Source organism: Corvus hawaiiensis, chromosome 8, assembly GCF_020740725.1.
Source record: "Corvus hawaiiensis isolate bCorHaw1 chromosome 8, bCorHaw1.pri.cur, whole genome shotgun sequence".
In the NCBI taxonomy this organism is placed as follows: domain Eukaryota; kingdom Metazoa; phylum Chordata; class Aves; order Passeriformes; family Corvidae; genus Corvus; species Corvus hawaiiensis.
This window is the reverse complement of record NC_063220.1, coordinates 25,653,633-25,678,146: the sequence shown is the minus strand read 5'-3', so window position 1 is coordinate 25,678,146 and position 24,514 is coordinate 25,653,633. Positions and strand designations below refer to the sequence as shown.

The window sequence follows — 24,514 nt, the reverse complement described above, 5'->3', positions numbered from 1 at the left end:
AGAAACTGAGTCACCACTCACATACATCAAAATGAACACCAAAAAGCAGTCTGCAAAGACTTAGCTTTAATTTCATAATCTCTTCTTACATACATACATTTAAGGCACAATCCAAAACCTTTAAACCTTAATGACAGACTCTTTACTACTGTCAACATCACTACTGCCTTGTGACAGTTTGCCTTAGCAAGAATGAAATGTGGAACACGTCTTCCTTGAAAAGAATCAAGGACAGAAAACAGAACTTGACAAAACTTCTTTAAAACAGTCTTAACTAGACACAAAACCTCGAAGCTGCTATCTCCACATATCATGAAGTGGGCTAGCCTGAAACCAACTCTGTATACAATATATATATAAAACTTGCATTAAAATGGCACTCAGTGTTTATACAAAATAACACCTTAAATCATACAACTGTGATTTCTGTTTCATAAAACAAACATTATTTCAGCATGATAGAAGCAGAAAAGAAATAATGACCTGTCATTCATGGATTGCTGAGGGTGCTATACAGAATCCTGAGCAGATGGCACATAAGCTTGGTATTTTGGGGGGAGAGGGTTGGCATTTATTACGTACTACTTTTGAACTGAAGATATATGCAATATTATCTTTTTAAATGCAATTGCTTTAGAAGAAACAAGTCATTACATATTTACTTATGGAGAAAAAAAGGTACTTTGCAGCAAGTACATGAAAATAGCAGCTTTTTTAAGAAAAGCTCAGTGCTCCATTTAGTCATTTCCACCACACAACTTGAGCAGGATTTTCCGGTAGTCTCCTGAAGTATCACCCTGAAAAGCAACCCAGAAAAAGAAAAGTTGAAGAACAACCACAAGAGATGAAGCCACAGCTGAAGAACTAAGAACTTTCTTTCCAGAGACATTTTTGCCTCTACTTTTACAGAAATAAGCAGCAGAGTTTATATACGCCTAACTGTGCACATGCACACCCCATATTTACTGAAGTCAAGTTTTGACCAGGTTTAGTCCATTGAATAGGTAGGCCTGTTCTGCTTCTGAATGGTAAATGTGAATGCCAGATCAAAAGAGGAACGTGGGGGAGGAAGCGATACAGAGCTTTTCCACCAACATCTCACTGCCTTCTACTCATACACTGATGGTTACAGGGCATGCAACTACTGTAGAAGAAACATTTGCCACATGCAATCCTTCAGAACCTCTACAGGATTCTTTCCAAACACCACCAAGTTACAGCCCCTCAGCATCAGCAGAAGGAATAAACAGGAGCTTAACAGGTTTGACACCCTCATTATAAGGTAAATAAAAGTGGCACCACTCACTCTCCTCCTCTTCTTATTACCCTACCATCAGCCAGGCATCCTCTTGACTGTTGCTACAGCTCTATAGCAGTAGGAGGGTGGATCAACTGCTAAAGAATCTGAAGTTTAGTGTATTTGCAAAATCTTGTACTTTCAAGAGAAAGAGGAGGCAATCCTTCAAAAGATTTTTAGCTTTGTATTCTTCCAATACAGAGATGAAGTAGAGCACCACTGTTACTCAACTGGAGGACTGAGTGGTTCCCACAAGATCACATAAGGAGTTTGCAATAGAGGGTTCTCTGAAACTCCTCTAGACCAATTTCCCTTTCCTTCCTTGCCTGTTAGCTTCCTCCCCATCTCTAGCTCATCTAGCCCCAACACAAACCCAAGTGCTGTCAATCCTCTGGCCCTCCACGCTCCTGGCAAATGCAGCAACCCAACACAGCCAGCCACACTCAGTGCAGGTAACAGCTGTTCAGCACAAGGATCAGTGTTCTGCCAGCATAAAGGGTGTCATGGCAGGGAAGGTAAGGTCTCCAAGGCTTACAGTGATATCCTGGTAGAGAGATCTGCCGTACATCCGCTTGTACTCTGCACGTATGTCCAGCAGGTCAACCTCGCTGCGCGATACCATGATCCGGATCAGAGTCCTGTCCTTTGTTCCTGCTCCCTGGAACAAACAAAACAGCAGTATAATGTATTGAAAAGTGTATGATACAGCACTAGTAAAAAAATAAAATGCCTGTTTACTAGCATAACCCCCCTGACTTCAATAACATAATTTGGCCTATCATGCTTTAATAAATTAAATTTAGTGGTAGGACACTAATCTCTGCACAAGAACAGCTCAAAAAAAAAAAAAAAAGAGGGGGATTGACAGAGGTACAGGGGGTCAGGACAGTCTGGTGAATTTAATGGCCTACTTATTCATTTCTGCCAGAATTGCCTACTTTAAAAGTATCAATTTCAGTGAGTTTTAAGTGTATTTGTGTTTCACCAAGTGAAGATGTTTGGTTTATGTATGGTTGTACTCATTCTCCTGTTAAGTTGGATCAAATTAGCTGGATTTTTCCAGCCTTTCATAATAGTAACTGCATCCTGTTAGTCATCTGACCACTGAAAAATGTAATCCCTTCAGCTGAACAGTTCCTTCCCAAGAGCTGTACAGGCATTTTAAAAAACCCCACACTCTAAGTTTATGTAACTTGTCACAGACACCTACCTTCATTGCTTTCTGTAATCTCTCTGCAAAAAAAGCTGGTGTGTTCTTGAGACACTTAACTGCAAAAAGAAACAGTATTACAGAAATCAGGCATTCCTCCTCAGCCAGAACTCAGCAATTTTTTGAGTTTATCCTACATAGTCACATGCTTTAATTTTACATAAGCATAAACTTGATACAATGCAGCTTCCACTCCTTCCATTAGCCACTAAAATTATTTTTAATCCAAACAGTAGCTGCAATACAGTTAAAGAACCTACACTGCATGGCTCACAGCAAACGTTTCTGTCACTAGAAACCATCTAGTGTGAAGCAGCCATAATGAACCTTTGAATTCTAATGACCACACTCTTGTTTATGAAGGGAAAAGAGAGGATGGGGAGGGGGCAGAAGACTTGAAGGAACACACAGGTAGTGGTGCTCCTAGCTTCTTAATTCTAAAGTTTTAGGTCATGCATCTACAAGGTGTGACAAATTCAAATCCTGAGCTAGTACAAATTGAGAAACCACCTATGATAGCAGAGAATCTTAGGTGTTTCTTCTTAAGGCCGAGTCATCACAACCCTTACTTTAAAGTCTTATTTTAGCCACAGAATTCATCAGGACTCCTGAAAAATTTTTAACATGCTCATTTAGTAATGACTGGATGTAATATTTAATTAGCACAGTTCATCAGAAATCTGAAAGAGCAAACTCTAAATCAAATTACTGTCATGTTAATCAGGATAATGAGAGAATCCTCCATCACTGATCAGAATTAAAATCTATATATTGATGCAATGTTGTTTACAAGTAAACAATCATGCAAACTGTGGCAAACTACAGAGAAAACAGACCACACTTGACATTTAATAGCACAGTAGGGTATCAAAATCAATCACACAGAACCAAAGGTGTAAACCTAGATACATTTTTCATAGCAACACACATTCTGTATAGGAAGAAGTACTTTTCTGAGTAGGAAAATGTAGATGAGAGAGAGCAGTTCACCACACAACTGTCAATGGTATGTACAGTACTATTCAAAAACAAATGACAAAATGAAATGCATGTTTCTATATCACTGTATTTAGCTAACACAACACACTAGCATTGTACGATGTTTAAAGATGTTGTAAGTTACCAGTTGTACAATCCAGAAAGCTTTAAAGAAAGCAAAATTAAATATTTTCAATTAGAAACCCCTTTTTCCCGCAAATAAGGTTCACAGAACAAATGATGTTAACATCACTGACTGATACAGATATGTGTATATACATATAAATAAAAAACCCCACAGAATCCATTTAATAAAGGGAGTTATTCAGTGAATATTAATGACAAGCCCTGCTCAAAAGGCTACTGACTTGTTTGCAAGCTATAGTCTCAGTTGTGAATCTGGATCTACATGGAGACCTGTCTAGTCACTACAAAGCTCCATGAAGTCAAGAGGGTTCTAAACTCTGAGCAGTTTCTTTACCAAGGCAATCTTTTTCTACAAACACTGGGAAATATATCTTTTCCCTAAGCTTGGTTTTCTAACAATACTTTCTGAGGGGACAAAGTTTGAATCCTGGAAAAGGTCTGCAAATGAATCACACAAAATGAGCTAGATCCAGTTTTGGTCATTAAAAGATCAGTATAGTGACAATGTGGCAAAGTAGAAAAAGAACAGTAGTTACGTAGCTCCCATATGTACAAGACAGGCATGAAAAAATGAAGCTTTTAAAATTGATTTTCATTTAGCAAGATTTTGTTACAAACTTCAATGAAAAAAATCTGTTGAACCAAATAGCCTCTCCTATCTCATTTCCAAGTGATGCAAAGTTCATTTTTCCTATTTTGGTAGGAGTTTTTTGCGTTTTGTGTATGTGGGTGGTTGAAGGGTTTTTTGGTTACATCACTACCATATTCAAAACCAAACAACATCACTTTTAAAGCAGGAGCTCTAGATACTGCAGTATATTTACAGTAATAAACAGAAAAAGAAATGAAGATGTAAAGACAAAGACAGGAAAGTGGTTCACAATTACATGTATAATAAAGCACTTTAAATAGAACTACTGCACAGCAACTTGAGGCCTCGACCCAACCTCATGGAAACGAATGACTGCTTCTGAAGTGACTGGAGGTAAGAGTTTTCACTGCTCAGAAGTACTAGGGGCAATTAGAAACAAAGATTTAACAAAATTGTACCCACAGGAAATGTGGAAAAAATAACCCCTTTGCAGTCAAATTTAAGTTGTCTTTTTAGTAAATAAAGTTAGAGGTAACTAATTAGAGGGTTAATGCCTGTATTTTGCTGGATTTCCAAAATTGTCCCAAACATTCCATTCTCACTGACTCAGTGCAGTTGGTACAAGTTCTCTTCACTTCTTAAAACAGTGCCAATTATAGTCAATAATTCTCCCCTCATTTTAACATGTGAAATTTAAATTCTGCAGAAGCCTGAAATAAAAAAACTTTATCTGTCATTTTGAGATTAATTAAGTGCCCCACTTTACTATTCACAAATGACTTCACAGAAAGCGTCAACATAAAAAGCAGAAAACTGGAATTATTACTAATAAGAACATCCTTAGCTGAAGTCACAGATGCCATCTGAGGCAGCTGTAGCAGAATAGCAGGAATGAACTTGCCAAGGTGGCACATACCTACTGCCAGCATGCCCCTTTCCAGGTCTCCAGACATTTCACGACATATGCTTTTCTCAATGTCCCGGTTACACATCCTCTGGTACTCACTGAAGACTGTTAATGGAAAAGAAACATTTCAGGAGTCAGCTCAGTAAAAAGAGGTGGCACTAGAACATGCTGGATGGCTTCATTTCAATGGCACTTCTCAGCTGGATACTACAGTGTACTCACACAAGTTTTAACACCTCAAGTACTAATACTGTGTTATCAACCATTTTGCATGTTACCACGCTCCTTCTAGCTAGATCTGTCCTTTTCGTTAAAGGGCTAGACCAAGAAAGCACTGTAAGAGAAAGAGTGGCAACTTTTTTAGGAAAGCTTTGGGTCTCTAAAAAATTAGGAAGAAAATATTCAGGTTCTCATACACACCCCTTTCCTCCACATAAGTCCTTCACATCCCAATAGCACACTGTAAAAGTTCTATGTATTTACTGAAACATTTCCACCATGACAGACTGATGTAGCCTTACACTAGCAAGTAAAAGGGGAAGGACTGCAAGTGTCTTACACACACAAGTATGCAAGACTGAAACAATTCTAGTTTTTCAATTCTTTAATGAGAGGATCATTTGAACAAGTATGACCTCCACCTGCTCTGATATTTAAGAAAGGTGACTTTTCCTCAGCAGAATTCATCCTGCTTTTCATATCTCATTGGGTTCATTTTACAGATGGAGGAAATTCAGGCACTGAGCAGTGCTGTATATTTCATACACAGAATCAAGTTACTGTTTATGTAGGACACCTTACCTGCTCTAAGGTGGGCCCTGCTTCTTGCACACAGAATGGCATTGAATTTGGATTCATCAGTTCCTAGACGGTTCTCTCCAGCTGCATACAACTCCTGACCACAGAAGGGAATTCACACTTCATTACTCAGAAAACTAGTCAGGCTGAACAACTGCTACAGATTTCCATCCTTACAGCCTCTCCTCCTTCTATACTTATTTCTTAGCCTATGTACTACTGCAAAACAGGAACAAGCAATAAATAGCAACGAGTTCTAACCTTCCTATAGCATGGATTGCTTGCATATGCTTAAGTGCTCAAACACAAGAGCTCCAGATTACTAAAGGAAGGGATATTGTTCAAAAAGTACCTGAAAATTGTTCTTCCTAACAGTCCTTGCACTTAGCTTTTTTCCTACACTTTTAAGTGTTTTCTGGGATGTTCTTGTGTTTTGGCTAAGGCACACTATATAGAAAGTAAATTACATTACTATTTAAATGACACTAGTATGCTAAAACAATGCAGGGTTTTCCCTTTGCTATGTGGTGAAATGGAACATATAGAAAAAGAAATGGGGCAAGCATTACAAAGTCCAAGTGCATTATTTGCTGCAAAAATCCAGACTTCCTTAAACAACACGCAAAGGCTAATGCAGGTGTTGAATAGATTAAAATTTAATCCACACACGTATCACCTCATATCTCTTTGGACAATTTCCTTAGTAAGCAGCACAATCCAACACTTGCAAAAGCCAAAGACCTGACAGAATGAGAGGTAAAATATCCTGCGGACTGTACTCCCAAGAGCTTCATCTCTGTATTGCACCTACATGGCTCTAATGCTGCCACAGCTTTTCACATCACTTCCATCCACTGAAACATAAGCACTGCATCAGAAGTCACAAGGTGTCCAAAACTAACAGTAAGCAGAATCCACACAGTCAAATTTCAGTGTATTAGGTTGACTATACTCAGAAATTATGAAGCATTTCTACTGACCTGCACATCTCTTTGGACAACGGACATGTCAACATTTGTACTTTCATCTCTGTTTCCCTGAAAGAATTAGAAGATCCAGAAGTGTTACTGATGAGCTTTGATGGGCTGCTTTTTCTAAAAGTAAAAAAAAACAGACCAACAACCAAAACAAACAACAGCAACAGAAAATCCACACCACCCACAAACACACAACAAACAAATTCTAAAATCCCAGCAGGCAAGTACCTGAGCAAGTGAAATTAAAAGCCTCTGAAAGTGTCCAGACGTGTCACTTTTTATTGCTTCCTCCAGAGTTTTCTTAAATTCTGGAAAAGAAACACAGTCATGAATCATCATACAACCCCGCTCATTTCCTAAATTCATACTATCAGTCAGTGATTAAGTAAGAAAAGAAAGAAAATTTTGATGGAACAAATCAAACCTGCTTTATAGACCCTGTTGAGTTCTTGAATATGCTCATTACTGCGGGAAGCTAAGATTTCAATGAGACAATTTTCATCTGTGCCAACACCCTAAAACACACACAGGAAAAACAGATTTCAGATTATTATTTCTACAACCTAGTATAAAAGAAATATAATCAAATTATATAGGAAAAAATTCAGAATATAACCTTGTATATGAAGTCAAGGCAAGTAATCCCAAACTTTTAAACGGCAACCAAATGTTTTATCAGCTCAACCATTTCCTCTATCTTATAAATTTCTATCTTCTACACAAACCTTTATAGCTTCCTTGATTTCATAAGCATCAAACATGACAGGTGTCTTCATCATTGCCAAGATTGTCCTCTCAAAGTTACCTGACAGCTCAGACTTGAGATCCTTGATCAAATCCTAATGAGAAGCAAAAACAAGGAAAAAATGCATAAAGACCAAACCTGACAAAAGCAAGCACCAAAAACATGCATTTTACCTAGAATTCTTTATGCATAAACACCAGTAATGTATGTTCAAAGTAAAGCTATTCCACTTAACACTAAAACCAGTATAATGGAATGTGTATATTGAGGTCATTAAGGTCCAATTAAATAGACTGCACAGATCAAAGAGTCAAAGTAACCATTTAGCAGAGAAACTGCTTACATGCTTCATCTGCAACACTGCATGAAGAAGTCAAGTGTAGGTAAAAAGTAGAACAACTCTCAACTGCCTATAACTTAACAACCATCTTCCCCCTAAAGCACCTTGCAATCTTTTCTTCCCACCACTAAGTCTTCTGACTTCCACTGAAGGGATGTAGGCTCTTATTTCTTCTTCCTTCTGTTCTCACAAGGTATTTACCTTTCCATAAGCTGTTTTGAAGGACAGGATTATCTGCTGCCGCTGCTTGTTTGAACGACTTCCAAGACAATCGATAATCGCCTGCTCATCGGTTCCTGTACACGCACACAGACACCACAGAATGAGCATCACCTCATGTGAGGATTCAGCTTTCTGTCTCTATTTCATCCTGTTCTAACCCCAGCAGAAGGACATGTGTGCCTTGAATTCATCTACAGTATCTATTCTTGCATACAACCACAGAACTTTGAGCTCTACTCCCAAGCACACACACAGTAAGAATACAAAGAAAACCTAAACCAAACTCATGATGTTGTTTATGCCTACATGAACTCCCAGTAATACTTCTGATAACCAAGGACAATCGCATGTGAATTATCCCACTCAGTACACACATAGCAATAGGAGAAGATCCACGCTGAATTGAGACGCAATTCTACTTTTAACTGAAATGTAAATCCTCAGACTGCTCACCTAATCCCTTCATGGCCTTCCTTAAGACTTCGGCATCCTTCAGAGGGTCAAAACCTGGTGCATCAGTGATTGTACCTCGGTTTCCATGCTAAAATGAGATCAATAGTGTTAAATAGCATTAGTGTTAACAGCACATTAGTGTTAAACAGTAAAATACTGTGGTTTACTCTTAGGAAAGATGATCACTGTTACCAGTTTTCTTTTTGTTAGAAAAATAAGAGAGAAAACTCAAACCAACCCTGCCTTAAGCAATTTGTTAACTTCTAGACACAAATTACAAGAAAATGCAAGATCAAGAAGGTTTGCTGACATTAAATCTGCTTTCCAATTAATTAAGGTTCGATGATACTGTATATACAACTGGCAATACTTGATGAAGTTAGGAAAGGCAAGATTCATCAATCTGAATCCATGTCGAATCTTTTTTCTTGGATACCATGATAAAACGTAAATTGTTTCAAGACATATGAGCCTATACTGGTTGCATTTGAAAATGTTCCATCTCTCTCCTTCACTCAAACTTCTTTTTATAACTTTCTTTTCAATTTTATGATTGGTTTACAGTTATACACACAAAGAAAACGTAGAGGAACGTATATACAGTCACATCTCAAAAGAAAAGCAGTGAATGCTCTTACTCTTACAGGAGTGACTGCAGGCCCTGTAGTTCCTGAGTAAGAGGGCATAGATGGGTTCACAGCTGGACCTGGTGGAAAATTTGGCATGGGCTGCTGCCCTGGGTGAGTTGCTGGAGGTCCTGGATGGTTCATAGGCTGCTGGCCTGGCACAGGGCCACCCATGTATGCTGGGTAAGGCGACATTCCGGATGGTGGATTTCCTCCAGGTGGAGCATACCCTCCGTACGAGGGCTGTTGTCCTGGCGGAGGTTGCCCAAAGCCACCTGGAGGAACTGGTGGAAAACCCCCAGGGGTGGAAGGATACATGCCTTGTGGTATATTTGTTCCTCCAAAGGTCCCTGCCAGGTTGGATGCCTGCAATGACAACAATAAAGCAAGAGACAGGAAGGGGTACAAACAGCTGAGTTTCAGTAACATGTTTAATACAATACAACCTCCCTCCCCACCAACACAGATAGACAGCACTTTATCTGCAAAAGATAGCAAGCAGGATGGAAAAATATGCCTAAAACTTTACACCAAATAACCCCTTCTTTGTCCATGGCTGCCTTGTGTGAACACAAGGGTGCACCTGGGTGCAAAGACTTTACTCTAAGCAACCTTTGGCTTTTATGATCTGTTAGGAGTTTACAACTACATTTGGAAAGACCTCTGCAGAAACTGCAGTGAAGATACTTCACATCAAAATCTTACCACTGAAACTCTCTTCTAGAAAGAAACCAGAAGTGACATTTGATGATTGCAGCATTATCAAAAACTAGTTGCTGTGGATATTGCTATGTGCACCCTAGATAGTTTGTTGCTCAATTTGCCTGCTGGCTGCCAAATCACTTCATTTAATCACTGCCTCAGAAAGACATCTAGAATGCAAATATCTTCCTACAAACTGTATTCGTTATGCAGCATAACAGATTTCTGAAGACTAAAGTTGTCAGAAGTGTCACTTGCTTCTGCTCTATGAAAAAAAATCACATTGGAAATGTCTACATTTTCTTCAGTCAATGTAAAAGGTTTTTACTTCCATCTGTTAAACATCAGTGTTTGTAAGAGACTGTTGATCCCATATTCTTTTCAAGGACGAATCACTGACACCTCTAATTACACAGCGGTTTTCCTTACTCTGATTGGTCAAAATCCAGGTAATAGGCAAAATCCAGACTGTGTTTGCCCATGTGAATATATTAAGAGTGGATACGGTGTGTTAGTAGTTCCCTATTCCTCTACACAGCAAATGCCAAGTTCTATTAGTTTTATGTCCACGACTTTTGAAGTTAGACTGTTAACAACATTTAACTAGTGCTCTGTTTTCCTAAAATAAGAAATATCTTGCAGCAACCATTTTCTTCAATAGGCAATATTGAATGCTCAACACCTAAACAGATTAGACATAAAGGCACAGAATTCAAGTGATGAACCTCTTGGTGACAATGCCAGAAACACAATTTTGTACTTGAGGACACCAAAGTGAAACACATTAAATGAAAGCAAACTCACCATTCCAGCCATGTGGTTGGGATTGAACTGGTTGGCATAGCCAGCCACATTTTCCAGACCAATTGGAGGTGGATTTGAAGGTGGATAGGCAGCTCCACCCCAAGGATTGCTACCTGAAATCAAACACAGATGCACTGAAATGAGAAACTATGCTTTTTTAGTTCTTACTGCTTAAATTTCTAATGTAATTTTCAACACTACCAGGAAAATCAACTGAAGAGGTGCAGGGTAGCAGTGCAACTATTGAGAAATCTCACGGGATATTTCTAATCATGTTAGTTACCACTGAATCTGTAAGTTCTCACTTAAAACAATTCTAAACCTGTTTGAAGGTTAGCACTCAAGACTGTTAACACCATACCTTGACTTGAGAGCATGTAAAGTACAAAGTTGTCTGGGTATTCCAGTAGGAAGATATTATTAATTCCACTTACTCTGCCAATCTGAGAGATGTCCACAGAGCACAATAGTACATTCACAGACACCCAAGTCATAAAACTTGTCTGCACACAGCAGTATGGTCTAACTTAACCCAGAATACTTTGCTGAGAAACAGGCTTTATCCTCCTAGCTAGCTGGGCTTCTTACTGTACACCTTCCTGAGTTAGCTTGCCCAAATCCACAGTTCACCATACCCACATGACTCCAGTCCTTTCTTTCTACCTTTCAACAGTACTAACAACCGAAATTCTGCTTGATAACCAAGCAGTGGTTGAGGATGCCATCAGCTTTGTATTATTATAATTGCTACCTTTTTTAACAGCTCTCTCCCTTCTGTATGCAAGCACCTGCCTAAGAATAGTGAATTAAGGATAATTTCCTATTTCTTTAGGGAATACAGTTTTAAGCTGTATGAATGATTTTTTCCCCATGCTCATTTGTCTCACCACTCACCTTGAAGACTCAGTATCGACCAGACACTGATCCTTGTCATTTATTGGATTTTGTCAATATTAAGACCATCTCCTAATGCTCTGTGCTTTGAGATGAATGAAACTGTATCTTACTATATGAGCACATGGCAGAGCACACATATTAGACAAATCAGAATCCCCAGCCCAGATAAAACAGGACTTAACAAGAGAGTACAGAAAGCTTTGGTGGGTCAAGGAAACACCCTGCAGTCTTGTTCTTCATCCATGCCACCTCCCCACTCCAGATAAATACACCACTGTATTTAATGTTTACTTCATCTGAACAACTTACCTGGGGCTGGTGGATATCCACCCGCTGGGGGATAGCCCGGGTAACTCATTGCAAAGATCTGAAAAGTGTGTGTGATACAGTTATTTTCTGTAATACTTCACTCATTACACCACATAACACTAAGAGGCAACATGTATGCAGTAGTCAGTTACCAAAATTTAGACATAACCTGCACACTTTGTCCCAGCTCTTCCCTTAGAAACCTCTTCCCATTTCCTTTTGCTGGACTAATAAATATGTTCAGATGACTGACTCTGCTACTGCTTAGCTCTCACACTATTTTTCTTATTTGTTCCAGTTGCCACTTACTGCTTACTTTGTCTATTATGTTGTTAGGGATGTATGACTTGAACATGCTTCCTTTATTGCACTATTAAAATCTCCAGAAGTTTCCAGCCTATACAGAACTGCCTTATCAATCAAGAGTAGAAAATCATCTGACAAAGAAGCTATGTCTTCAAGCGAGTAACCACAAGAAGTTGTTAGAAGGCACCGAAATGCAAACATCTGCAGAAGTGCAAGGTCAGAGTAAGAAGCAGAAGGGATACATGCTTACGGCATTGCCATAAAATATGAAGGGGTTTACTGGTAGGATAAGATCACTAGAACAAATTGGATCTCTCAAAATGGATAGTGCCTCTGTCAGCACAGAAGTGCACAAAGTCATTAGCTGTCCAAAGCAAAAGCAGAGGTCAAAACAGAAGAACAGCTAAATGAAGGACAAAATGAAAACAGGCTTACAGAATATAAAGGCCTTATTTTAAACAGAACAACTACCAGGAAGAATGGTAAAAGTAACTATGAAGAAAATATCCATAATGAGTGTTCACTTTTTGAAGGTTATTTTTAATGACAAGTCCCAGTCTATTTTTAGAACTGCTGTGTAAATTATCCCTTTTTTTTTCCCCCCCTCTTTCCCCTACAGCACCCCCTTTTGCATCTGGCATGTATTGCTGTGTTTTGGGTTTCAGCTGTGGAATTTTGTTTTGGATTTGGTTTGAGTTGGCAGGGGTGCTGTTCTTGTGATATTGTTTTCATTTTGCATGATCACATTAACTTCCCTTTCTGGTTTGCATGGCTCTATTGAACAGCAACAGTGAAATGGAGAAACACCTTTTTTGTGGTTTTGGATCTTTTTTTAGAAGGAAATACAATTAGGAAATCTTCAATTTACTTAAAAACTGTTTGGACTTCATGTTGCACACACTCATTTAAATTTAAAGAGAGAGAAATGAACTAACACAAACTGCAATGAACAGAGCACACCAAAAGTTGTAACCCTACCTTACTTCTGCTCCAGTATGCAGTGTCTAACAGAATCAATAAAAAAGTGAATGCAGCTTCTCAGCACCAGAAAAGCAATCACTGCTGTTACCCATGCAAAGACTGACCCCAAATCCACGAGGCAAACACAAAAAGCAAAACACTTATCCCCTCTCTGCTGCTGGAAAAACGAGCAGGCAGCTTCCTCCCTGCTGGCGCTTGGCCACACAATTGCCAGAGGGAGGCGCCGGGCTCCAGGCCGGGACGCACAGCCCCTGCCCACGCTGCCAGCTCCGGGCAGGTACGAGAGCATGGAAGTGCAGAGAGGCCAGCAAACAAAAAAAGAACATTAAAAAAACTCAACAGAAGGCAGCCTGGCACACTTCAGAGCCTCTCTAATTTAGAAACGGGCTTTACATAATAAAGAATGGAAAAATAAAAAAGAACAATTGTTACCATGTCACTCAAAAACCAAGCAAAGAACCCCCACAATCTAGAGTCTCAGCATGCATAATGTCAATGTGTACATTTTTATATACAAATTATTACAACACTGAAATTAGTATTATTTCTTCAGGTACAACTATAATTATATTTTTATTTATTTTTTAGCTTCACATGTAAATACAATAAAGACAGGGTACTCAAAAAAATTATAAGATGCCTTTTCAATAAAACTTTAGGCTTTTTGCCTTATACTTGTACTTTTTTTTTTTTTGTCATAGAAGGTGAGAAACAATGGGGTATGTCTTGTTTTTCTTAGCAAGGTTGTTTTCTTGCTTTTAGTCCCATATAGAACATTCATTTCAAATTAGAAAAAACCCCAAGATTAGAAGAGCGTTTTGGCAATGAAAGCTGAGGTTGAGAAAAAACAGCTAACTTCAGCAATCTTAAAAAAATGTTACTTTCTTTATAAAAATGTTCCACTTGCTTCTTTTGAACACTGTATTTATCCAGGGCTTTTCCAAGGGGAAATTTTCCCAGACTGGTTTGATTCCAGGCAAACTAGATCTGCAAACACACCAACTTCTCCAGTTCAGAAACTTCTCTGATCACTATCTTTTCTGTAGCTCGTTTGAGCCTCTGTTGGCAAGTTCTCTAACTTCAAAAATATTAACAGAAAAAGTTAACTTTCCCAACCATTCCCTGAGCCCTGCCTGCATTTCATCTTCTAATCTTATCTTCCACACTTTCTCCTGCTACATCCACAATATTTTACTAAAATTGTTCCTGATGAGCAGCACTTGCCTGCTGACAACAAACAGGTGACACAGGCGAGGGAACAGAAGATATGGAAACCCACCCTGCTATTCAAATATTGCATGGGAGCACACAGGAACAGCAAAGTCTCTGTTTGCTCAGTCATAAAAAATGTAGAACATAAGATGAGGGAAAAATCCAAACAACCAAACCACACACGGAAAGAGGGAGTGCCTTGAATAAAATACAAACCAAATACTGTCAAGGTCCTCTCCCCATTCCCAGTGTTCAGTCCTAGAGGTCCACCTCAGAACTCTAAATAAAGACCTTAGGTTTTACTCCCACGGTGAACATCACTATCGTGCTTCACACTGCACACTATGAACCGTTCAGGCTCTTGAGCATTTTCCTGCTGCTTGGCAAAGCTAAGAGGGAACAGACTTGCTCATAAAAGATTGAATCTGTGATAGACTTTCAACAGGAATCTTGAAAATACGCTTCTGGAAGATACAGCACGAAAGAACAGGACTACAACTCGAGAATTTTATAACAAAAATTCAAATTACATAATGATAGCAGAAATAAACAAGAAAACTCCAAGGCTGCCAGAAAACTTCTGTTTTAAGGTGCAGTAGCAATTAAGCTCAGTCACTGCATTCACACCCATTTCTGGAATTTATTTAGTGGCTGCTCTTCAGGCTCCAGCTATGCCATGGTATAATAATTTGAGGACAAAAAAGGATGAAACACTATACCCTTTATTTGTTCAAAATAATTTGTTTAACTATGCCCATTTCACAGGGAACACCGAGTAAAGTTAAACCCTTGACTTGACTCCTCGACAAGGTTAATTACCAGGATATAGTAGACAAAGCAGCCTGAAGCTATAAATTACAGTACCTGCTCTGAGACTGATCCCTGATTGTGAAACCAGCAGAACAGAATTTATCACCTTACAATATGCTGTCGTTTTTCATCAGATATGAGCTGAGGCATCCACCACTGTGTTTTTCCAAGACAAGGACAAACCACAGTCAACATTGAGCTAGCTAACTGCTATTTTACCAGCCTGAGCAAGATTTGACTCACGCACTGCAGCATACAGGTTGTTCTCTCCTGTACCAGTTGTAATATTTTTCATCCTGACAGATTAAAAGTCCTGCAATTTTGGTTTTTCATTAAGTCTTCTGTGTATGTGACTCCTGTCTAGCCTGCCTTTCACTATGAATAAAACTAATTTAGTAGAATGGGTTCCTCTTCCAACAGGGCTGAGTTCACGCTACCCACAACTCAGGAAACCTCTTTTACACAGATCTTATCGCTCATTGTTCACCCTTACAAACCTTTACTGGACTTCATCCAACAATGTGTATTTAAAGACTAACACGTCATCCATTTCCTACAAAAAAAAGTTTCCTTAACAAAAAACCCAAACCAACTCCCAGCTGTCAATAGATGGTGGAACAGAAACAAACTCAAATAGGAGTTTTTTTAAAAACTATCCATTTGAATGCTTGCTAGTATTACAACTCAGGAGCTCTGTCAGTTTTGATGATCCTTCTAATTCAATATCATAATCTTTTTTATTACAGAAAATAATCTAGCACTTTTTGACCTGCTGGGGCAAGGGGCAGGGGGGGTTGAGAGGGGGAAGAGCAAGAAAGGTAGCACTTGCAAGCTTTAGTCAAAATAAAATAGAACTAAAGAGAGATACTATGTCCAACAAAGAAAACCTGAATTGGAGGACACACCCAAATAAGCCACAACCAAGCTGTAAAAATATTACTAAGAACATTCATGGAACTTTTCCAGTGACAGAAGCCCTACATATATACTCAGGGCAACAAGATCCAAAGAATTTAGTTGAGCTGAATAGGCTTTCAAGATCTATGTGCAGCAAAAAAGCCTGAGTTAATTCCAAGAGGTCAGTTTCAGTTTGGATCCCCACTCTGCCCTGATCCAAGTGCTTCCTTTTGTAGCACACTCCTTCAATATCCTCTTTCAAATATATAAAATACATAGTCAAAACATTTATGACAATACAGATGGACACCTTCCAAACAACAAAACAAGCAAGAAAAAAACCAAATCAAGTTTATGAGATGTTTGAAGAAGTAATGGAATGAGGTTGTTCTATTTCAAACTCATAACTTGTTATAGAAAATCATTTGTTGCAAAACAAATAATACTATAAATAGTCTGAACTATGTTCTTAACTGACTAATGCCCCAGGGATTTATACTCCTCTATTTTAAATTCCACCATGAAAGAATAAATTTTTACATCATTAGTGCAAGTCAGACTAGGAAAATACCAATTACTCCATGAACTAAAGCAATAGTGTAATAATAATATTCAGTACACTAAGATAGTTACTAAAAAAAAAATCTGAGCGTTCATTTCACACCAGCAGTTTTTAATTGGTTGCTGTGCCCGAGCCTGAAGCGCAGAGCCAGGGAGTGGCCCCACTGCAAAGGCAGAAGCAACAGGAACAAAAGCACGACAAAAAGTTTCCATCAGGTCTGCAGCTGTTTGGGCTGCAGAGGAAGCCAAATGACACCAAGCTGTTCAAGTGACAGCTCCCAAAGTCAAGCACACTGGCAGAAGCCACATGGGACCTTAGCTAAACTCCTTTGGGACATACCCTACACTGCAACAAAACAGCCTTGGGACTCCCCAGATGAACAAGAGGTGCAAATACATCAACTTTTTCTTAAAGGTGATGGCTTTCATATTTTCTGGACAGGGAAGGCTTACACATTCAGCTGTCCAGCAACACTGGGATGATTACTACCCCTCAGTGAGCAAATGGACACGCCTTCAATTCATTCAGTCCGGGCTATAAAGAATAAGTGACTTTCAGCTGATTAACTCTTTCCAGGAACAGAATTATTAAAGGACCAATTTAGAGTAGTCTAGTAGAAAAACAGGTATTTCAAAACAACCATAAACAAGGAATGGGAAAAGAAAGCAAGACTAGAGTCTTCAAATCTAGTCTGCACTTGAGATCAGCAAGCTTTAGTCCTTAAAGCTCACTACTGAAAAGTAAGTATTTTTCCCCCTAAATCCTAACATTTGTAAGATACATTTATTCTCCTATGAATAATAGAAACCAAGTATTTTTAAAACACTGCCAAGCATAGCCAATAACCAGTTATTTGGACTATAGATAAGTACGCTGTTTACAGAAGGAGTACGAATTCCCAAGCTTAAAGTTATCTCTAGCAATAATAAAAGGGATATTCACCCTGTCTACTTCAGGCAACTTAAGCACCTAATTTAGAGCAACTCGCTAGGCCAAAGTTCAAAATCAGACATGCTTTTATACCCAAACCAGAGGTCTTTGGGATGCAGGAATTAATTATAGTGAGTATCACTTCACATACATGTTGACTATACGGCTATAGTAAAGTTTAGCACAAGCAAGAGACCTCAGAAGCATTAGAACTCATCTGAATCTTTAATATAGGACTGTTGTATTTGACAGTTTTTAAGCCTGCCAGAAGTTCAGATCTAAAAGCCCAAACTGAAAGCCCACTTCTCCTTCTGGTGAACACTTTCTCAGCTCCCTCAAAAAAACCCTCACCACCCACACTTTGCAGTAAAAGAAAAAAAAAACCAAAACAAACCTACCAAAACAAAAATTCCAAAAAACTTTTAACCCTCCCTTACCAAGTAAGACAGTATATTCTCTCTCAGACAACACATAAGGAAAAAAAAGAGACAACATCTGGGAAGAACTCGTTTCCCTTTCTTTGGAGATCTTAGACAAGAACATTGCTATCAATCAGACAGCACAGTGACATTCTGCACTGTACAGGGAACAGCCAGGTACTGGGCCTGTGCAGGGTTGTGTTTGTTTTATTCAGTTGCCACAATCTAACAACTGGCACTGGTCCACACTCAGCATCTGTGACAGCTGAATAGTATGGATACAATTTCACACACACAAACAAAAAACTAGACGCCAAGCACAGGCAGGATTGGCTGCCTGGTCATCACAAGCACATGATAGAATTGTCTCTTAGAAAGACACCACTGAGTCCCAACTCTGACCAAAACTGATTCCAGTTTTACCCCATCCAAGATCTAACCTCTTACCAAGATTTTCTAGTGAGGACTGACAAAACCTGGAACAAACACAGAGCAACAATAGAAGCAATACACAGTAAATACTAATTGTTGTCCTTTGGTTTGCTTATCTGCTTTTTACATTCTTCCTAGCTTGGGGAACGGCCTGAAGGAAATTCAGCATTTGCATCAAACACACCTGCTTTCAAATAAACTGGCAAAAGCAAAGGGACAACCTTAACATCAGTGCGTGACAACTCAAGTTTCAAATAGATCTAAGTGCTCTCACTGAGGGGTAAAACATGCAGCCTTTACCTTTCCTTTTTTTAAAAAAGTCTTTTGCTACCTTCAAGATAAACTCAAAATGAAATGCACTACCTAAAGCTGACAAGTCTCTGTCCTTATTTCCAATAGTTTACATAATACACTTTTAAAATATATGCAATAAGAAACATGGTTCAAGGAAGTAAACATAAATGTATGAAATAAACAAAAGAAATGCCATTACTGCCATTACTCAGTTGTATATTTAATGTAACGGAAGCCTCCAACCATAATTTGAAGTCGATAGAGAAGTTTATATGAATTATTACATGAAGCCTTGGCTAAAAATAAGTGAAAATTTCAATTTGTTCAAAAGCCCTGCTAATTCTGTAGTCACAATTAAACCATCTGGTGTTTTCAATTATATCTCTGCTTTAACTACAGCATCTTTTCTTTTTCTCCCTACATCGCTATCACAGAACTAGAATTAGGTCAGCTCTATCATGGCTCTGATTAATGCAGTGTTATTGAGGAGACCCTCTGGAAGCTCCATTTTCCAAAACTTGCTAGAGATCTAGGAAACAGCATCTCCTATAACCTCCAAATCAGACAGACTACTTAGCTGAGCTTTTTATAGCAGATCAGGTTATGTATTTTAAGTTGTTATCTAACATTATGCCTTTACAATTTTCACTATATAAATACCCCCATGAAATATCTCCATCCCACTGCTGGTTTTGTTATATCTGTTGTGACATCTTTTGTGACTTTTGACATTTCACGGAGTTTTCAGTCTAGCAACTCAAAACTTCTGGGAACTACAAATAATAAGCTAAAGAAGTGACAAAGCATGTGAATGAATGTGATGGCTACTCCGGAAATTTTAAGTACAGACAGACATTTTGGCCTCTGACCTTATACTAAGGTCAGGCAAGACAAAGGAACATAATATCGTAAATATTGTTGACATAAAATCATTAGGCACTCAGTAGAAATGCAGCGGGTACAGGGCCACAGGCAAACATATAAGCAATGCTTAGTGCAAGTTATCTGCTGCATCAGTGGGAGGAGAGTGATCCACATGACTCTTAGAGCAACTCAAAAACCAGGAAATTACAGAAATAGCCAAGTTGTTGGGAAAGCATTTATACACTCAAGCTTTACAGCAGCCATACACTCCACACTGGTTTTGTATTGTTTCTGACGTTACCATGGACGTTCCAGTAAAGCACTGACTCACTCCACAGAAAATAACTGCGTGCTGGGGGAGGTTTCAGGGAAGGAACCTCCCAGCTCCTACAGCAGCTGGGCTTTCAGGTGCGTAACTCTCATAATCAGCTCCTTCATCAAAACACACTGCACCAGCACTTTTCTTCTCTCTCGGCAGTCTGTTTTCTCTCCACACCTTCACCTCCACACTTTCTGCCCCAGTGCATCTGTCCCCGTTCTAGGCTGAGCTGCCTTCCTTTGCTTCTGCCACTCCCTTCAGAATGTTATCTCTGACCTATTCCTCCTTAACAGGAAGAAGCTTCCACGAACTAATATAAATATATTAAAAAGAAAAATATATTCCAAAAAAGTACTCCTTTACTGCCCAGAAACAAGATGGGGGCAGGAAGGAACTGCTTTTCTGAATAGGGAAATGTTTGTGCTGTTTTCTGTCACACATATAGCTACAGCATAGCAAGAGTTTAATGAGTTCTGGTTTTAAGACAACTAAAGTGACTTGAAGACACTTAAAGACACTTAAGTGTCTTAAAGTCTAAAGACATTTGAAGTAGATATGGTATAAGAAAAAGTAAAGTATACTACCAGCAGTTTAGAGAAAGGAGCCTTCGGGCGGGGAAAAAAAAAAAAAAAGCACTGCGTAATGGCCAGCCTACCATTTTAGGCTGCTTTCTCCTGATAACTGTACACATCAAAATTATAAACTCAATATAAACTACGGGCACAGGCAAAGGACCGAATTGCAACTACAACAGCAAAACATGCCCTCTCCCCTAAAACCACATTTCCCCAGGAAACAGGCGTTTCTTCCTCCCAAGCGCGGAGCTGCCGCAGGCCCCGACCTCCCCTCCGCCAGCCCTTGAGCCGCTGCCTGTCACCCCGCGGGCGCCCCGGCTCCTGCCGCCCCAGGGTCCCCGTCCCCGCGGGGCCACGGGCCCGGCACCCAGCCCCGCGGGACCGCCCGGCCCGGCCCCTCCGCAGCGGGTGGCCCTGACCTCTCGTCCCCGGCCCGTCCCGCCGCTGGGGTTGCGCCTACCACGAGTCCTGTGGAGCCGCTGCGGCTGCCGCCTGTCCCAGGTGCTCGCCGGCGCTGCGGGGCGGTGCCGGGGAGCGGCAGGAGGAGGAGCCGCTGCTGTCCCGGCTCACTCCGCCCGCCCTGCCGCGGCCTCAGTGCGAGGGAGGGCCGGGGCCAAGCGGTGCAAAACCCGCCGGGGGCGGCGGGCCCGGGGCGGGGCCGGCCGGCGGAGCGCGGCGAGCCCCGGGCACGGCCGGCAGCGCATGGAAACCGCACAACAGGCTTGGCCAAGAGGCGGCTTCAGCGAGAGGCCCATTTTATAAAAAACAATACACACGGGGAAAAAGGTAACTCCATCCGTCACGGGGGCAGCCTGGGCATCCCCCAAGGGCACGGCGTCGCCTGAGGGACCGGGTGACGTGGGCACGGCAAAACCAAATACGGGAAGCTACAGTTCAAGTCAAGGTTGTAAGCATTCAGCACAACATTGGATTTAAATCTGAAACCCCTGACTGTTCCCACCAGGTGAGTTAGGTCTCACCACGAAATTTTAGAAAACATGTTTTCCAGACAAGGTGGTACAGAAACCCGCATTCGGTATCTAACATACTTCTCCTCAAGTAAAAATCCACAAAAAATCGAGAGGAAGGAGATTGTTCATGTTGACCTTTTCTAGTAACAAGCAGTAATAGCTAAAGTCTTCAGTAAACATCTTTTTTTCCCTACACACATTCTTTAAAGATGAGTGAAGTTGCTCACATGGAAGCATTTAGAGAGACAAACCAAGACAATAAAAATAGAAGAAAAATAAAAAGGGCTAGCATTTTCCAATCAAATTTCATTTGCCAAGACACTAATCAAAATAGCAAACACAGCATTATCTAACTGAATCACAGCATTATACAACTTGGATGGGGAATGAGCTTGACTTTGCAGCTGGGAAGTTTGTGAACAGAGTCCAGAACCTCCTTTCCAACACTTGCTTCCCTAATATGTATGCTTTGTAACAGGCAATTTCATTTAGAATGAAACTGATTTGGATAGATGTGTACACGCTTCTTAAAGCATCCTGTTCAACCAGCAACAGCTTTCAGTGGAGGAGCTGGGTTTTTCTCCTCCATACAACTTTCACATACCACAATGGCCAATCATTGAGATACAACAGCTGTGATTGAACTAAAGAAAAGAAATTACCAATTTTTTCCCTTCCATCATCAAAATTTTAATTGGCACTGCAGAGGCCAAGGCTGCACTCATGGGTAAAGCTACATTTAAAGTAGTCCAAAGCAGTGAATAGGTATATTTGAATATAAGAATGACTGTGGTGGTTTAACCCCAGCCAGCAGCCAAGCCCCACACAGCCTCTCTTACTCCCTGGCCAGCAAGATCAAGGAGACAATGAGGAGGATAAAAGCCAAAAAACTCAGGGGCTGAGATACAGACAGTCTAATGGAAAAAGCAAAAGCCATGCACACACACAAAGAAATACAAGGAATTAATTCTCCACTTCCCATGGGTAGGCAGGTGTTCAGCCGTCTCCAGGAGGACAAGACTCCATCACACATTACTTGGAAAGTTAAATGCCTTCACTCCAAATATCCCCCCTGCTTTCATATACTGAGGACAATGTCATATGGTCTGGAATATCCCTTGGGGTCTGCTGTCCTGGCTGTGTCCCTGCCCAACTTTTTGTGCACCGCCAGTCTCCTCTCTGGTTGGGTGAGAAGCAGAAGGGCATCGGCTCTGTGCAAGCCCTGCTCAGCAATAACAAAAACATCTCTGTATTATCACTGCTGTGTTCAGCACAAATCCAAAACATAGCCCCCCATTAGCCACTGTGAAGAAGATAAACTCATCTCGGTCAAAACCACCACATTAGCTTATTGTGGTTTAGCACAAATTATAAATTTATACCCAGATTATCTTAAACTTCACTGATAAAGATGTTTCTGACTAATAGGCAAAGCTAAACATCAACACAGGTTCTGATGCAGAGTGTAGCCTGACGTTCACTACACAGGCAGATGGAGAAATGAAGATGTGCCCAGAGCAGCTCATGAGGAAAGAAGGCCAGGGATCTTTCTCCTCTCAGTCTGCTGGTATTGCTTCTCTTGGGAGCTAAACCCCTCTCAACTGTGTCGGCCCAAAGGGGCCACATTAGCTCTAACACAAGAGCTCTGTTGACCAGAGTAACTTTGACTGAAAAAGGTAGGAGCCATTCAGAGGAACTGCTACTCCCATCAGATGGGGACACAGGGACTTCTACAAAGCATTATTTCTTCTTCCAGCAGGATTTGAAAAATAACAAACTCATGTTTCTACAGATTCAGTACTGATATTTTTTTCATATAGAAAAGTCCTTTGAGTATCAATGCCTAGACTGGAAGGGGTGTATGAGGAAGCTTATACTGCTGCAACCAGCCTGGTATTCATTCCAGACCAGGTTGTGCTCACTTTGAAGTCAATTGAAATCTTCCATGGGTTTAACCAAGGTCTAGATTTGGCTCACTTGTATGAATCCCTCTATTTATCCAGGCTCAGTGACTGGAAGTCTCACACCTTTGATACTGCATTCATAAACAGAAAACTGGACTAGCTATGGCAGTATATGGAATATTCTTCTGACAAAGAAATCATTGTATGGAAACCTCACTGCCTGCCATTTTCAGACAGTCAGAGACTGAGACATTTGCTTAACATATTTTGTTTCTGGAAATTTTTCCACAGGAATGATAACCTCTGAGCCCATGCTTTTTGGGACCTCTGGCTAGAGCAAAACTGTTTTCCTGCAAAACCTGCTACGGGCAGCACATGTACTTGTCAGCATCCACTTAAAGTTCCAGGAAGCCTACCATCATGTTTTAATGTCTTTTTATTTCTCAGACTCTTGGGTTTTAATATTTAATTCTAAGGATAGAATGCCCAAGCAGCATGTACTATGCAACTGAACAGAGGTTTACTTTTACTCATATAAAAAACTGTCACTGTACTGGCATTTCAAACCAAATGCATACAGACAGTGATGCCACAGTCAGAAATGAAGTAGAAATGAGGCCTAGAATCCTTGGTGTTGGCATAGGTGAGAGTTTGCCTGTCATCTCAAGCATAGTCATACTGCTTTCTGATACTGTCCCAATACTGATCCAATTGAAACAGAGAAGCCTTTGTGGGACAACCCACAAAAATCGCAGCAGCATTTCCTGCAAGCACTGCATTTTCCTAGTGACCCTTCCAAGGTTACAAGCTCCAGCCTTGTAGTTTTCCAAGTAGATTTGTGCCATTATAACACACCAACCAGAACTGTGTGGGGAAAACTAGTACAACAAAACATCCACACTCCTGATTTCACGGGTATTGTCTTCTTCATTTTTCCATATTCATTTTACAGCATTTCATTTCTATCACTAAAATATTCCATTGTTGAAAACTCAAAAAGAAAAAACCTGAGTATTAACACAGTAAAAGTAAGC

At 40.1% G+C, this 24,514-nt stretch overlaps 1 protein-coding gene across 4 annotated transcripts; it reads right to left on the bottom strand.

Moving 5' to 3' along the window:
- Window positions 1-51: 51 nt before the first annotated feature.
- ANXA11 (annexin A11) lies at window positions 52-21,191 on the bottom strand. Of its 4 annotated transcripts, none has more exons than XR_007205146.1 (15): window positions 12,005-12,062; window positions 10,799-10,911; window positions 9,305-9,658; window positions 8,667-8,754; window positions 8,193-8,287; window positions 7,632-7,745; window positions 7,331-7,421; window positions 7,135-7,214; window positions 6,910-6,966; window positions 5,933-6,026; window positions 5,141-5,236; window positions 3,631-3,650; window positions 2,508-2,566; window positions 1,833-1,955; window positions 52-797 (listed from the first exon to the last, which is right to left on the bottom strand). XR_007205146.1 is itself a non-coding variant. In XM_048311376.1 (15 exons), exons 2-15 carry the CDS (start codon window positions 12,051-12,053, stop codon window positions 738-740), a joined length of 1,473 nt encoding a protein of 490 aa, XP_048167333.1. In that variant the 5' UTR covers window positions 12,054-12,062; window positions 21,066-21,191; the 3' UTR covers window positions 52-737. The 4 variants fall into 4 exon arrangements, 3 of the variants coding, with proteins under 3 accessions (XP_048167333.1, XP_048167332.1, XP_048167331.1); XM_048311376.1 differs by lacking the exon at window positions 3,631-3,650 and adding an exon at window positions 21,066-21,191; XM_048311375.1 differs by lacking the exon at window positions 3,631-3,650 and adding an exon at window positions 21,025-21,048.
- Window positions 21,192-24,514: the final 3,323 nt, after the last annotated feature.